This window comes from Balearica regulorum, chromosome 4, assembly GCF_011004875.1.
Source record: "Balearica regulorum gibbericeps isolate bBalReg1 chromosome 4, bBalReg1.pri, whole genome shotgun sequence".
In the NCBI taxonomy this organism is placed as follows: Eukaryota; Metazoa; Chordata; class Aves; order Gruiformes; family Gruidae; genus Balearica; species Balearica regulorum.
The window spans coordinates 65,768,080-65,782,219 of record NC_046187.1 but is presented as its reverse complement, the minus strand read 5'-3'; the positions used below and the strand labels follow the sequence as shown (position 1 = coordinate 65,782,219).

General features: G+C 35.9%; 1 protein-coding gene across 5 annotated transcripts in view; it reads left to right on the top strand.

Annotated features, from left to right (window-relative positions):
* Nucleotides 1–14,140, top strand: part of LOC104640656 (complement C1q tumor necrosis factor-related protein 7) — a 126,033-nt gene that overhangs the window by 84,384 nt on the left and 27,509 nt on the right. For all 5 annotated transcript variants that reach the window (XM_075752456.1, XM_075752455.1, XM_075752458.1 and 2 more), the window contains 9 exons: nucleotides 461–567; nucleotides 3,437–3,577; nucleotides 4,014–4,170; nucleotides 6,187–6,422; nucleotides 7,359–7,536; nucleotides 8,794–8,950; nucleotides 9,630–9,777; nucleotides 11,709–11,847; nucleotides 12,579–12,782. In XM_075752456.1, the coding sequence (XP_075608571.1) occupies nucleotides 461–567; nucleotides 3,437–3,577; nucleotides 4,014–4,170; nucleotides 6,187–6,422; nucleotides 7,359–7,536; nucleotides 8,794–8,950; nucleotides 9,630–9,777; nucleotides 11,709–11,847; nucleotides 12,579–12,782 (1,467 nt within the window). The remainder of the gene's footprint in view (nucleotides 1–460; nucleotides 568–3,436; nucleotides 3,578–4,013; nucleotides 4,171–6,186; nucleotides 6,423–7,358; nucleotides 7,537–8,793; nucleotides 8,951–9,629; nucleotides 9,778–11,708; nucleotides 11,848–12,578; nucleotides 12,783–14,140) is intronic.

Sequence of the window (14,140 nt, the reverse complement as noted above, 5' to 3'; positions counted from 1 at the left end):
TATGTTATGCTTAAATGCTTTGTTGCAAGGTGCCCAGCTTCTGTAAGGCACTCATCAAATCCACAATCCACTCATTTTTGTTGCTTATTGATTTTTCTGGGGTTACCTTTAGTGACTCTTCTAGTCGCAAAAACTTTTGGTTTTTAGGCAGACTCACTTTATTTTTTTTCTTACCCCTTTGATCACTGAGCTTTCAGAATAATCTCTAGATTGGTCTTATCCCCTTGGTTAGATCTGTCACAGTGGTCAAAGTCAGTAAATCTCCCTTGTATGTCCAGGGATACTGATTAGAATTTCATCTTGAAGAATCAGCACCTCAGAGACATGGCAAAACCCTGTAAATACAGAATCGATTCAGTTTACTGTTACGTTGTAACTAGCTCTTTCATGTCAAGTTGCATTACACTGTATGCCTCTTAAATGTCAAACCATCTGTTAATTGCTTGTTCATTCATTCAAGCTGCATGCTTTGAGGAATGCCGTGCAATGTAGTATGGACGGTGGTGATGCTGGTGTTCCTAGTCCTGTGGCACAACAGAGCATACCTGAATACAAAATTGAGATCAGGTAGGTATGGATTCATTAAAGCACTGCTTTTTAAAGCTGTATTCCTTTTTTCCTTTCCATGCTGGTACAGAATATGATTCTGGTCAGACTTTTAAATTCTGCTTTAAATAGCTCTAGAAGAATTTTGACAGCTTAAGAGTTCTTACTGATTGGTTGAGTAAAAAAAAAAATTATAAAGAAAATAGATCTTAGGCAGAAATCTTGATTCAAAAGTGGTCTAATTTGATTACCTTTTATTAATTACTTGGTAAGTATTTACTGGTGTGTCTTGCACAAATAAAATGTAATTAAAATAAGGTTTCAATAGACATCAGCTGGGTGCATGAAGCTCTCACAACAATGCAAGTGATATAATTTTTCAATAGACAAAACCCTTAGTTTTTTCCATAATCTTCTTCCTCATTACACGAGTAATTAAACTTCTTATTCTTAGGTATTTTGGCTGTGTTTTTGCTAATGGGTTAATATACATAAAATGGTAGAATTTCATTTTACAAGATTACGGTTATTGTTCTTGGACAGTAACTGTGTAGTAAAAATATATTACAGTTTTGGGCTTGGTAGTAAAAGTTAGTATTATTTTTGGCAGATGGACAGTGGTGAGCTGTAAGTGTAAGCAATATGATAAAAATTATTTCGGAGATCCATGCTGAACAGCCTTTTAACTAGTAGATACTTAATAAAAATCTGAAAGTTTTTCACAATCTGACAGTAGGCAATAATGTATTAATTTAAATAAACAGGAGTTTAGACTGATGTAGTAGATCACATGATAATATTAAAAATAATTTTTTTTAATAACAGTTCTACTTTCAACCTTGAAATCTACATCTGCTTATACTTACACATCCACTCACTACTCTTAGTTTGGGAATTGCTGCTTCAGATTTTTATCCTTCAAGTAGTTTGTTTTGTAATACATTGGTGTCTGTGCAGGACATGTAGAAGTCTACAATGTGTTCTTTTTACTGAAGGACAAAGTCATCCTTCCATTGAAAAAGAACAGCTTTTATTAATATTTGCTTAACACATCTGCTAGCGGACTAGGAGCAGGAGGTGTCCAGTTACCATACAGTACCTTTGAGACAGGAGCTCTCACCAGGGAAAGCATGAGAATAGTAATGAGAAGGTTCACTGCAGGAAGGAGTTTCTTGGATTGCAGCACCAACCCTGAGGCTTGCTTGATGTTTAATTCTAATTAGATAGAATATTCCTTCTGGATATCTTAAGTGATTTTCTAGGTCTTGAGTACTTTAGTGTCACACTATTATGAATCAGGAGAAACTCGGCTGAAGTTGGTGAGATCAGTGTTGGATAAGTAATGTGAGATGAGCTTGGCTGGGATCATTCTAGGGCTTTTCATATCTGTAATTCTTTCTGGCTACAGCTCTGTTGTTGGAAGCTGTTATACATGTGAGGCTCAGATGGGCTCAGGAATTTTTACTGTCACGGTGTTTAATACTAACTTGGACCACATATGTTGGTAAAAACATCTGACCTGCCTTGTCTCTCCTTTAACATTGCATTTCCCTGATGGTCAATGTAGTTGTCATGAGAAATTACAGATGTGAGGAGTGTAGCATGGAAAATAATCTAATTGTTTCCTCCACCCTCCGGTAACATAACTCATGTATACTCTTCACTGTCTGAAGATCAGAGTTGTAGTTTTTCATCAGTTTGGGGATGAAATGTTATCTGAATGCAGAAAACTTTGGCAAATTAGCAATTTCAGCCCTACTGTCCTCATTTGCTGAGGAGGAAGCCAAAGTATGCTGTGGCTTGCAGGTTTCAGGCTCTTAAGGCTGCTGTATTGTAGCAGAGGTGATTCTCTACTGGAAGGTCCTGCTTCCAAACTGAATACGTTAGATAAGTGTAATTACTGACCCGCATGTTCCACATGTCTTTAAGCTTCGTCTTCTAACTTCATCTCCTAGACAAGGAGAAAAGGTTGTTAAGCTGCATGGATAAGTAATATTCAAACTGCTAGATAATGAAGTGGAGAAATTACTCATACTGCTTTCTGGAAAGTCTGTATTTCATCTTTGTTTATTGTTTTTACTAAATTTGCTTATGTTTTTAAATAATGTATGATATATTTCTTCTGTATTTCTCTCAGCCTTCGTGTCTTCCACATTCTCTGAATATTACAAGTAGTAATGTGTTGGTTTACATTTATTTTTTTTAAATCACTTTATTTTTACTAGACATGTTTAGATATCAAGATAGTACTGGAAACAGTCTGTGCTTGGGCCGCATAGACATTTACATCAGAAGTGTGTTTTGGTCATTAAAAGTGCTAATGAATAGCTCTTTTTACAAACAGATAGAGGGTGGAAATGTAAAATACCAATTCTGAGGAAAAAAAAATGTTTGTGTTAAGAATCTTGTAGGGCTGTCAAAGGACTTACATTACTTCATACATTACTACATTACTTCATTTCTGCGAGTCCTTTTTACTGGAGCTAGAAGCATGTTAAGTTTAAAACATATTTTGTAATGTACGATTGTAATAAGCATTACTTCATAGCAGCAGTGTATGTTTCCTGGGCTGTTGTTTACATGAATGGACTTTAAAATGTTTTTAATGATGTACAGCTGTAATAAATGTTTCAGAAAACTTTGAGATCTCTAGAGAATGAACTGTAATTGAAATCAGATTGTCCAAAATGCAAGAGACTAGAGTACAGAAGAAATCAAATCCTGCCATCTTCAACCGTGGGTTTTATGCTCCTTGGATTTAAACCATTGCAGCCATCAATCAAATTGAAACCCACTTCACTTGGCTTTTATTATTGCAGGTTTTCACTCTATTGTTCCACTGAGTTATACAATTCTGATTGATTTTGTGCATATGTATATATATTTCTAGGCAAACCAGAAGACTTTGTGATGCTGAACAAGAAAAAGACAGAATGTTGCTTAAGACCATTATAAAAGTTTGGAAACAAATTAAATCCCTCCGTGACTTTCAGAAGTTTACTAACACACCCATAAAACTTTATTTAAGGAAGTATGTTTTGATAACGCTTTTTTTCTTTCATTTGCCAGCAGTGATCTTTAATCTTTTATAAGATTAGTCAATTTGGGAACTTACAATTTTGATATGCAGGGTGCAAAAGTATGAATTTGAGTAGTGTCTGGCACTGGTTGAGCCGGCCACTATTCTTTTTGAGTTTGGGGAGGAAGGAAGGTTAAAATAACAAGTAATTACTGTAACAGAAGGGGATTTCTAAAGGCTAATGAGTTAAGAAAAAGTAATTATATTCATTCTGGATGGTAACTATCTGCTATCAACTCTTAAACTGTCTATGCTGGTATTTGTGAATAGAATACATTTTTGATATAACGAAATTAATTCATGGAGAAGTAGACTTATGTTATATATTATAGACTTAATCGTAGCCCTTATGTTAATTTCTGCAACATGTTGATAACTTGTTTTGAAGGGAAGAGGTTGATCAGAGATTAGATGAAGAAGCATATGAAGCAGAAATTCAGGCTGAGATAAATGAATTACTAGAAGAATGTATGGAAGAATACGAAAAGAAAATGGAGGAGTATAAAACTGAGCTACGAGAGTGGAAATCCTGGAAGAAGACACAGGTTTGTTTAAATCATTCAGTTTCACAAAAAATTAAAATTATTATTGTGTTCAAAATTTGTCCTTCTAATACAGAAAAAAAAATCAATTTCAGGATAGATAAGATAGAAAAGGAAGAGAATAATAATGATGATAAAAGACTATACAAACCAAGTGATGCACAGCACAATTGCTCACCACCCACAGTCCACCGATGCCCAGCTAGTTCCCAAAACACAACCTAAACTCCTGGCTAGCTTCCTCCCAAGTTATATACTGAGCATGACATCATATGGTATGGAATATCCCTTTGGCCAGTTTGGGTCAGCTGTCCTGGCTGTGCCCCCTCCCAGCTTCTTGTGCACCTCCAGCCTCCTCGCTGGCGGGGTAGGATGAGAAGCTGAAAAGTCCTTCACTTGGTGTAAGCATTATCTAGCAACAATCAAAATACCAGTGTGTTATCAACGTTATTCTCATCCTAAATCTAAACCACAGCACTGTAACAGCTACTAGGAAGAAAATTAGCCCTACCCCAGCTAAAACCAGGACAACTGAATACCTCAGGGTAATGGTGATCATACTTGAATATAATTACTGCCCAGTTTGAACCCTGATTTTTTTGGATACCAAAGCATAACAAAGTTTAAGGAGATGCTTCAAATATAGTTTTCAGGAATCTAGTGCATGTGCCAATGCTTTTATGGAAAGTTGGGTTTTTTTTTCATGTACATGCAGTATCTATGGAAGGCACTTAAAATGTTTGAGGGGAAGCTGATCTGCAGGTATTGGAAATTCCTGTTATCAGAACACATATGGTACATGACTCATTAGTGTCCTGTAAATTCACTTGTAGGATAGGATGAATAAATGTAAACCTTAAAATGAAGGCAAATAGTCTCGAGTGTTGATCCTAGTGGGAATTGTTCATCTCCCTCTAGCCAGTTATGCCTTCACAAATACCATGGTGAATGGTTCCAGCCAAAGCTGCTCTCAGCGTATTTTTATTGTGTTAGTCACAAACTGTCTTGAGACCAAGATGATTGTGGTTCTTTCCTTTTAGAGTGAAATGTAGTATACAGACTTCCTCTCATGCCCACAAGTACTTCATTTTATTTTACTCAAGGTACTTGGGTTAATCACTGCTGTTGGCGTCTTGCTAGCACACACCATGTGAATCTAAGGAACACACTAGAGGTAGAAGAGACTAGATAAATTTAGAAGGAAATACAAGAACAAAAAGGGTAACAGAATCAAGCCAAGAAAGAATATTAATAAAAATATGTGAACAAGTTATTTGGCTAAATACTTCAGTTAGTAAGGAAAAACTGCTTTCCTCACCTCCTCCTCTTTTGCTTATGGTGTCTTAAATCGTGAAGTGGCTGGTGCTTCCAATCAAGCTGTACTTCCAAGTGATCTGTAAGTCTGTGGAAGGAGGAGCTTGCTTGCAGTTGTCTAAAGCTGAACATGTGTATGAACACTGGAGTTCAGCAGTTTAGGAGATGCTGAAAGGCATGTGGATTTCTGTTTATTTATTCTGTTTGGCGTAAAGGAAGGGAAGGGATCATTCTGCACATGCTAAAGATACTGCTAAGCTAAAAATTTTGTGCTCTGAAGTTTGCGGCACATGTGCATTCGCTTTGTCAATGTGTATGCAGACAATACCCTAAGAACTGTCGCTACTGGTTGAGTAACTGTCCTTCAATCCTAACAGAATGCACATGGTAACTCAGGCTAAATGAGAACTCAGCTGCTAGCCAGAATGTTCAAGAAATATGTTTATTTTGTAAGTTGGTTGGGAAGGTTAAATAAATGTTTTGTATGAAGCATATTATGTTTTTGAAGTGTATGAATGCATTGGTGCATTCTGAGTCTGAAGTAGTACTACAGAATGAGAGAAATCTTGTTTTTATGTGTGGTAATTTTAAAATTGTATGGTCATTTCTCATACATGTTTATCACTTGTGAATCAAGAGAACAAGAGAAAAAAACTCTACTGATTGAAACAAGTTCAGGAAGAACATTAATATTTTTATATCCAGAAGTCCAAGAAGAAAAAGAAGAAAAAAGACATTCATGAAGAAGAAGAATCAGTAGAAGACTGTGATTTTGGTGAGGAACGTGTAAAACCCATCCCTCCTAAAATGGCCAGTAGCCTGGAAATAGAGCAGCAGGTCAGGGAAAAGGCTGACAACTGCAGAAGGAAGCCTGGAGAGCCTGCTCTAATTCCTGAACTGGTCCTGTCCGGAAGCATAACTCCAACTGAGCTGTGTCCTCGGTAAGATAAATGTTGGCCTGCAAATTACTTTGTTGTTATACATTTTTGTCGTGATTTTTCTGCTGTTACATATTAATTGATTGTACAAGTTCAGAAGCGTGTGCTCACCATTCTGTTTAGCCTAGTGATTAAAATGTTAAAACTTTTGCTTCTGAAGCTGATATAACAATTCTTTTTCTAAGACACATGTAACCTTGTATATACTGGGCTTGGAGAATGCCGTCTACACATTCCTTTTGAACCTTCTGATGTTCCTTGACCATCTGCACAGAGCAGTGGTGTATATATAAAGAAGTTGTTTTCAGTGTAGAGTCTAGGTCGCTTCTGGCAGTACCACTCTTACTATCTAGTCCTTTACACCAGGTTTGTGCTATAGTCAGCAAAGGGAAAATAAAGAAATGGCATAGTAAACCAGAGATTTCACTGCGGATAAAATAAATTTACTTGTTTGTGTTACTTTCCACGTTTACGCATGCAATTTAACATACATCTAGCAGATTTTAGTCATTTAAAAACTGCTTTGTTTAGTAATTATTCAGCAAATAGCCTCATCAAGGAATATTGCTTGGCTGTTCTGCTCCCAGTGACTAAAACCACCAAAATCTTAACTCAATTTGATATCATTTGTTGTGCTTTGGAGCAAGGGACTAGAAGGGAATTTTGTTGCCCTAAAAATCTCCTTTTATATCGAGGTGGCTTTAGTGAATCTAAAATTTGACCTGTTCATTTTTAAATCATTTTATATTCATGAGAAGATAAAACCATTGTTAAATAATAGTTTTAAAGCCATTCTTGTGTAATGACATTTTTAGAAGAATACCATCTTTATTTAGGTGACTTCTGTTTCCCCTTGAGGAATCAGCTTCTCATTAAAAATAACCAAAGAATACAAATGTTATTAAATATGATATCACAGCTTGTTTGACATATTTACAGAGCAGAAGTTTTGCGACGAGAAGATGTGAAGAAATGCTCTGCATTTATAAAAGTCCTTTTCAACTCCAAAGAAGTATCAAGGACTGTTACCCGCCCGATAAGTTCAGATTTCAGAGTTCACTTTGGACAGATTTTCAATTTACAAATATTCAATTGGCCAGAGAGTTTGAAACTACAGGTAGATAAAGATTTATCATAGTAACTTTTAAAAAGATGAGATGTAATTACTCCTGGAATGCTTGTATTTTGCTCTGTGGTAGTGTTATAAAGACTGAAAAACCTGTGAAAGACCCTTTGTAAATCATCAGTCTTCTACCTGTTCCTGATTTCTCCAGTCACAAACTTCCAACTTTGCTGCTACATTTTTGATGCTTGTGCTCTCGATATATGTGTGTGTATATATACATGACTATGGGCTACATGGGGGAAATTAAGTATTTGGCACATGTGATTAAATATGTTAGTGGAGCAGCTTCTTCATTTTAGAAAAACTGATTTATGTTGCAGATAAACTTGCCAAAATGGCCTTCTTAAAATGTTATTGTCCACACAGTAAAATAATCATGTTTGCTGGAGGGGGATAAGAAAAAAAATTCATTGCTAGTGATGTCCCTTACTGCGCTTGACTTGATCAACAGTGCAGTTAAGTCAAACCACCGCCACTCCTGGTGCAAATATGAATTAATGAATGATTCACAAGAATAATTTTCAGAGCAAATACATTTTTAGGAGGATCAGGATCCTACTTCTCTTGTTAGATGACTCTTCCTGTTAGGTAACTTATCATGAGTAGTTCAGAGGAGGGTGTATACCCCTCACCTGCTCCATTTATGTAACAAACAAATTGAAAGTGAAAAGGAATACAGTCATCTTGGATGAAAAACACCTGAATGGAGAAATAACTCACATCGCTCTGAGCCTGCAACTGGCCAGGAAAGAGGGAAGCAGCCTGCAGTACTGCCAGAATGGGGACCATGTGCTTTACCCTGCCTTTTGTGGTATGGGAGAATTAATGAGGCAAAATCCCTCTGGCACCTTCACGTGATGCCAGTAACTGTCACAAGCAGTTGCATGTTGTACAATGATGCTCTTCAAAGTCTGGAGTTTGTTGTACTATTCTCAGATGCATTAGAAGGGTGAGGAAGATAGACTTTCAAGAACAATTCAGGCCAAGTTAGCTGCTGGTAGCTGAAATGTCTGCTAATTAGATATTTTAGAAAGTAAATGAATACAGTTGCCTTAAATGAATTATTTTATGCTGAAGTCATAGTAAACCCTTTTGTCCAAATACCCTACAATATCATAGAATCATAGAATGTTTTGGGTTGGAAGGGACCTTAAAGATCCTCTAGTTCCAACCCCCCAATATGTTTTCAACTTCTCGTTAATACACGTGTAATTTTTTTACTATGTCTGTCACCGTGTTTTTTCCTAGATATATGAAACAACTGGTATAAGCAGCACCACCTTGTTGGCTGAAGTGTTCATACCTGTTCCTGAGACTACAGTTCTGACAGGCAGTGCTCCTATGGAAGAAATAGAGTTCAGCAGCAATCAGCGTGTGGTGTTGGACCATGAAGGGGTTGGGAGTGGTAAGGAGTCTTGGTCTTTGTCAGTTCTGTGTTTCGCATTTTTCTGAAACTCTATAGCAGTAATAGGTTGGCGTGCGTTTCAGAGTAAATTCTGTTAAGGGCGTTTACGGCCTCTGTAACTGAATTTTATAAAACAGTTGTGATTCTTATTATTAAAGTTTGCTGTGGAATTCTTATCTCTTACTAATCTTAAGCTGTATGTAATAAAAATGTGTGTGTTTATTATTTGGTTTATAGTATTAGTGGAGTTCTACTAGCTCTAGAAAGTGTTTGGGGTTTTTTTAGTATTTAAGTAATCAGGCCTCTGACACTGCAGAGTAAGCATATGGTATTAATCAGTATAGCTCCAGTGACTTTAATGTTTTAAACCATGTTTCATTAAGAACAGTATGATGAATCTGAAAATTATCAAAACTATTAAATAGTGTGAACGAGAAAAAAGCCTTTGACATAGCTTTCAACCCAAATGGAAAGCCTTTCTCTAGGTGGAATGGAATGCTCCTTTTGTAGAGCAGAGTCCTTTCCCACAGCACGCAGGGGAATCGAGTTGTTTCACATTACCCTATTTATATAAAGGCACAGGATATTTGACTTTATTTTCGGGAAGTATTGTAAAGATGTTTAGACATTGTGTTTTAATACATAAATATACTGCTTTGGGTTTTCCCTCCCTTAATAGGTGTGTCCTTCTCATTTGAAGCTGATGGTAGCAACAAAATGACTTTAATGACCTCTGGGAAGGTATCCAATAGTGTCTCTTGGGCAGTTGGAGAAAAAGGAATCCCATTAATTCCTCCAGTATCTCAGCAAAACACAGGCATTCTGAGGTAAGAAGATAGGAATTTTCAGTGATTCGTGGGAAACTGATTAAACTAGTATTTAAAAAAATAGACTTTCATAATCAAGAATTTAATCTTTTTCCTTAAGTTTAGGTATTTTACTTTGTGCCATACCCCCCCGCAGATATCTTAGGGTATGCGTTTTTGGTAAATAGAATTTGGTTAGAAATTTTATCTTTTAGTATATTAGTTATAGACAATATTAAAGTGAAACTCAAGCTGATTAATTCCCTTTTATGATTTTTCTATTAGAAGATGTATATATTGGCAAGGAGCTTTCCTGCAATCATTTTGCTAAGAACAGAAGCTCCAGCTCTTTCTTATCTGAAGTGCATTTGGGGAGGCTATTGGGACACATGCTTTAAATGCCTTTTCTGTAATTAATGATAAAAATTACTTTATGAAAGCAACAGAAGTTAATATGGGGGCTTGACACTGTTAGTGAAGTAATCGGTGAATAATTCAAGATAATACTCTTTCACGATTTTTCTCCATCAGAAGCCTCATGCAGAAATGAGTATATTATTCCATTCAAAACAATTTAATTTGCCCTGTGGCTGCTAGTTGGACATTATAGATTATTCATCTATTTTGTTGCTTTTATATAATTTCAGTAAAGTCAAGGAGATGATACATAAAGTCTGCTTTTGTAATCACCTCAGGTAACTTCACTGTAAAGCCTTAAGAGTTTTCCCGTACTTATTAACACTGAGAAAGTACCTCTCCCAGCTGATTAGATTCTGTGAATTTTTTATTTATTTAGAGGCTAGACATTGGCATTCAAATCACTCTGTTACTATTTTTGACCTAAGCTGCAGCTGTTGGAGTAATTTGCTGATTAGCATATGAGTAACCTGTTGACTTCAATGAGATCGGAATAGCATGAGATTAAAACATAAGGAAAAACATTCCCAAAGGCTAACTTTCAACTTGGGAGACTAATCACTGTAGTAAATGGAAAAATGGGGAATTTCAGAAGGAAGTTTGCTGTAAAACACTCTTCTTTGAATCATCCTCTAGAGATGAACAACCCTCAGTGACTTGCCATTGTCTATCGTGAAGGCTGGAGACAAGATTTTTGTGCCTGAAGTTAGTTTTTGCTGCCCATTAGATTTTCAGCACAATTGTGATTCAGTGTGCATTTGTTCAAGACCAGCGCCTAAAGATTTAACTTTGATGTTACCACTTTATCTGCTTCTCCAGTAACTGTTGGATATTTGGCTGATTCTAACCAAGCACGAGAAAGATCCATAAGTTCTTAAAGCTTTCTTGAAAATACTGAGATGAGTAGAGAACAAAGACTCAAATTAGCATCCCTAACAAGAGAAGGGACAACAGCCACCTTCTGTGGTGTTTGGCTAATAACATGCGTGCCCTGATGTGTTGGGTTTACCTGGCAAGGTTTTGGTAGCAGGGGGGCTTCAGGGATGGTTTTTGTGAGAAGATGCCAGACACCTGGCCAGCAAGTCAGTGTACAAATGGCCTCCAGACTGCCTACTGTGAATACAAGAAAGTGAGCAGGAGCATCCAAAGGATAAGGAGGGGAGCTGGGAGCAGTTCTTTTCAGTATGAACTGTCAAAACTTTTATGTTAATTTTCATGCTGTGAAGCAATTTATTATCTTACTTCGTAGTAATCAGCAACATGGAATAGTGTAGGTGTATTATAAATGTATCAGTAAGTACCTTACTACCTTGTATAAAAGTTCCTTCCACCAGTTCCTTTGTATTTCCCCCTTACTTTCCTTTGCAATTCATCATTCCCTCAGTTGCATAGCTACAACTAAGAACTGCGTAGTGGAATGTACTATTCAGGTTGTGGGGAGTTTATTGGTTCTTTCTAAGATTGTTTTAAATACTTTTGTATTGCTAAATAATATGTGTTTTAGGTATAAGTTCTGTCTATTCTCTCTTTTTTAGTGCTTTAAAAAATACTGATGCTATTGCATCCATTGGCACATCAGGCTTAACTGACATGAAGAAACTAGCTAAGTGGGCAGCAGAAGCAAAACTTGATCCAAATGACCCAAACAATGCAGGTCTGATGCAGCTGATCATGGTGAGTGGCTTTTTCAGAGCTATAGGGCTAATGGAGCTGTGAAACACTTAGTCACCAGGACCTTCTCAGGCGACCTGCATGTATGCTGGGGATGTAGTAGCATTTGAATTCGTGATGGACATACTTGTGTCAGTGTTAAGAAGCAAAATGTCTATTAAAAATATGATTTATTAATTCATTCTAGTGGTGAAAAATAGGTATAAGGGAATATGCAAGCTGATTACTTTATAATTTTTTTTAAAAATACATATTTTGAGTTTGAAGTTTCCTTAAAGCGCAGGGGTATTCCCAGTGTACTTGTATGACATTAAGTTGGAAGTTGCTCATTAGTGAGAGTTGCACAAAGAGATCTAGTGTTTTGTAACAGTTGGGACTTTTCTAAACATCAAATTGAGGAGCTATTTACGTAGTTGAAGTTGTTTGTGTAAATGAATCATCTTTACAATACAGCTTCCTCGGTTACTCTGCTATGTTACATTTTTCCTACTCTTTAATATTTTGTTTATGTTAGGAGGAAATAGAATTTTATTGTGTTCTTAAATGTGTAATCTCATACTTGGCTCAACAAAAACCTACTTTAAAACACAGTGTTTCAGTCTCAGTTTGATCCATCTTAATTGCTTTTGCTTAAAATGAACATCCTTGCAATACGTATGTAAGACTTACAAAAGTTATTTTATAGACTTTTGTCACTTTCTATGAAGAGGTTAATAATTTTTTTACTAATATAGGTTGCCACAAGTGGAGAGGCACATGTTCCTGATTTCTTCAGATTGGAACAGTTGCAGCAAGAATTTAATTTTGTTTCTGATAAGGAATTTAATAGATCAAAGAGATTCCGACTCTTGCAGCTCAGAAATGAGGATGTGGCAGAGTTCCGAAACTATAAACAAGTGCCTTTACATGAACGAGAAATCAGTGACAGAATCTTCCAGGTAGCATGTTATCTGAAATATTTCTTTCTAGTTTTAATGCTAGTAATATTTGACTTACAATTAAGTCAATTTGTCCCTTAAAGAATGCACAGCTATCCTGATGAGTAAAAAATGAGAATTGTATTCCTTCAGTCTTTTCTGGTGTTATTTTAGTGTAATTAAGATAATTTCCTTCCAAGGCAATATTTCCACAGCTACACTGTGGAAGGAGAAATATAGAACACAGCAGCTGCTGTAGACACAAGTGTTCTAAGATAGCTTTTTTTAAAAGGTAAAAGACTTTTTTTTTTTTTTTTTAGAGATGGTTTCAAATATAGAAAGGTAATGCAAAGCTGATTCAGACTTAGGCTTATTAACCTTTGAGCCCTTTCTGTGGAGACTGCTGGAAGCAATGACTGACAAGAATTAAAACCTTCTTATGTTTTACTACAGCCTATGTTGCAGTTATTTCTGGTTTAGTACGTTGTTCCAATTACCTTACCCTGTCCTTGCTTGTCTGTTAATTACCTTACTGAAATGCAATGTGTGCATTTTTTTATTTGGGTCATACTTCAATTATTTTTAATCTCAACTCCATTATTAGTGTTAAGTCACGCATTCTTTTGTTCTTTAGCAATTTGTATGGCTAAGGAGCATTTTAATGTGTTCATTCCTTAGCAGGGTAAGAATCATCTCAGATTCTGGCAACTGCAGCTTTATCCCTATTTCTTCTTACATAAATTTCTTTGAAAAATTCCTTTCTTTCGTTTCTTTTGGATTATATATTTTTTTAAAGATATTTACAAATTCAGTCATGTCTCGTTCTTTACAATAAAGATTTTTCCTTTTTAAATTTTAGATTAGAATTGTATCTTTAAATAAAAGATGTGCCACATCTTTGATACACATTTCTGATCCAGTTGATTTAGTGGACTAACTTTGTTCATTTCATGTTATCATTCAAAATTGAAAACAATAGTTTAAGAATTGTTTTATTTGGTGGGGTTTTTTTTAAATTAAGGGTAAATTGGATAAATCCACAATCACCCATTGCAAGTTTGGTTTATATGATATGATCTTCAAAACTAAGTTTAAAGCAGTATTGTTACTAGTTGGTTTACTAGCTGTTTGGCAAATAAGTCTGAAAATTCATAGACTTATGGAAATATTGTTTGGAAAATATTGTCTGGAGGTCATCTAGTCCTGCTTTCCACTGAAGTGGTGGGACTGTTGCCAGAACTGGATGAGGTTAGCTGTGAATTTGTCTAGCCAAGTCTTGAAAACCTCTAAATAGGAGATTCCACAGCCCTTCTGGATAACTTGTTCCAGTGCTACACTATCCTTCCAGTGATTATTTAAAAAAAAAAAAAAAAAAAAAA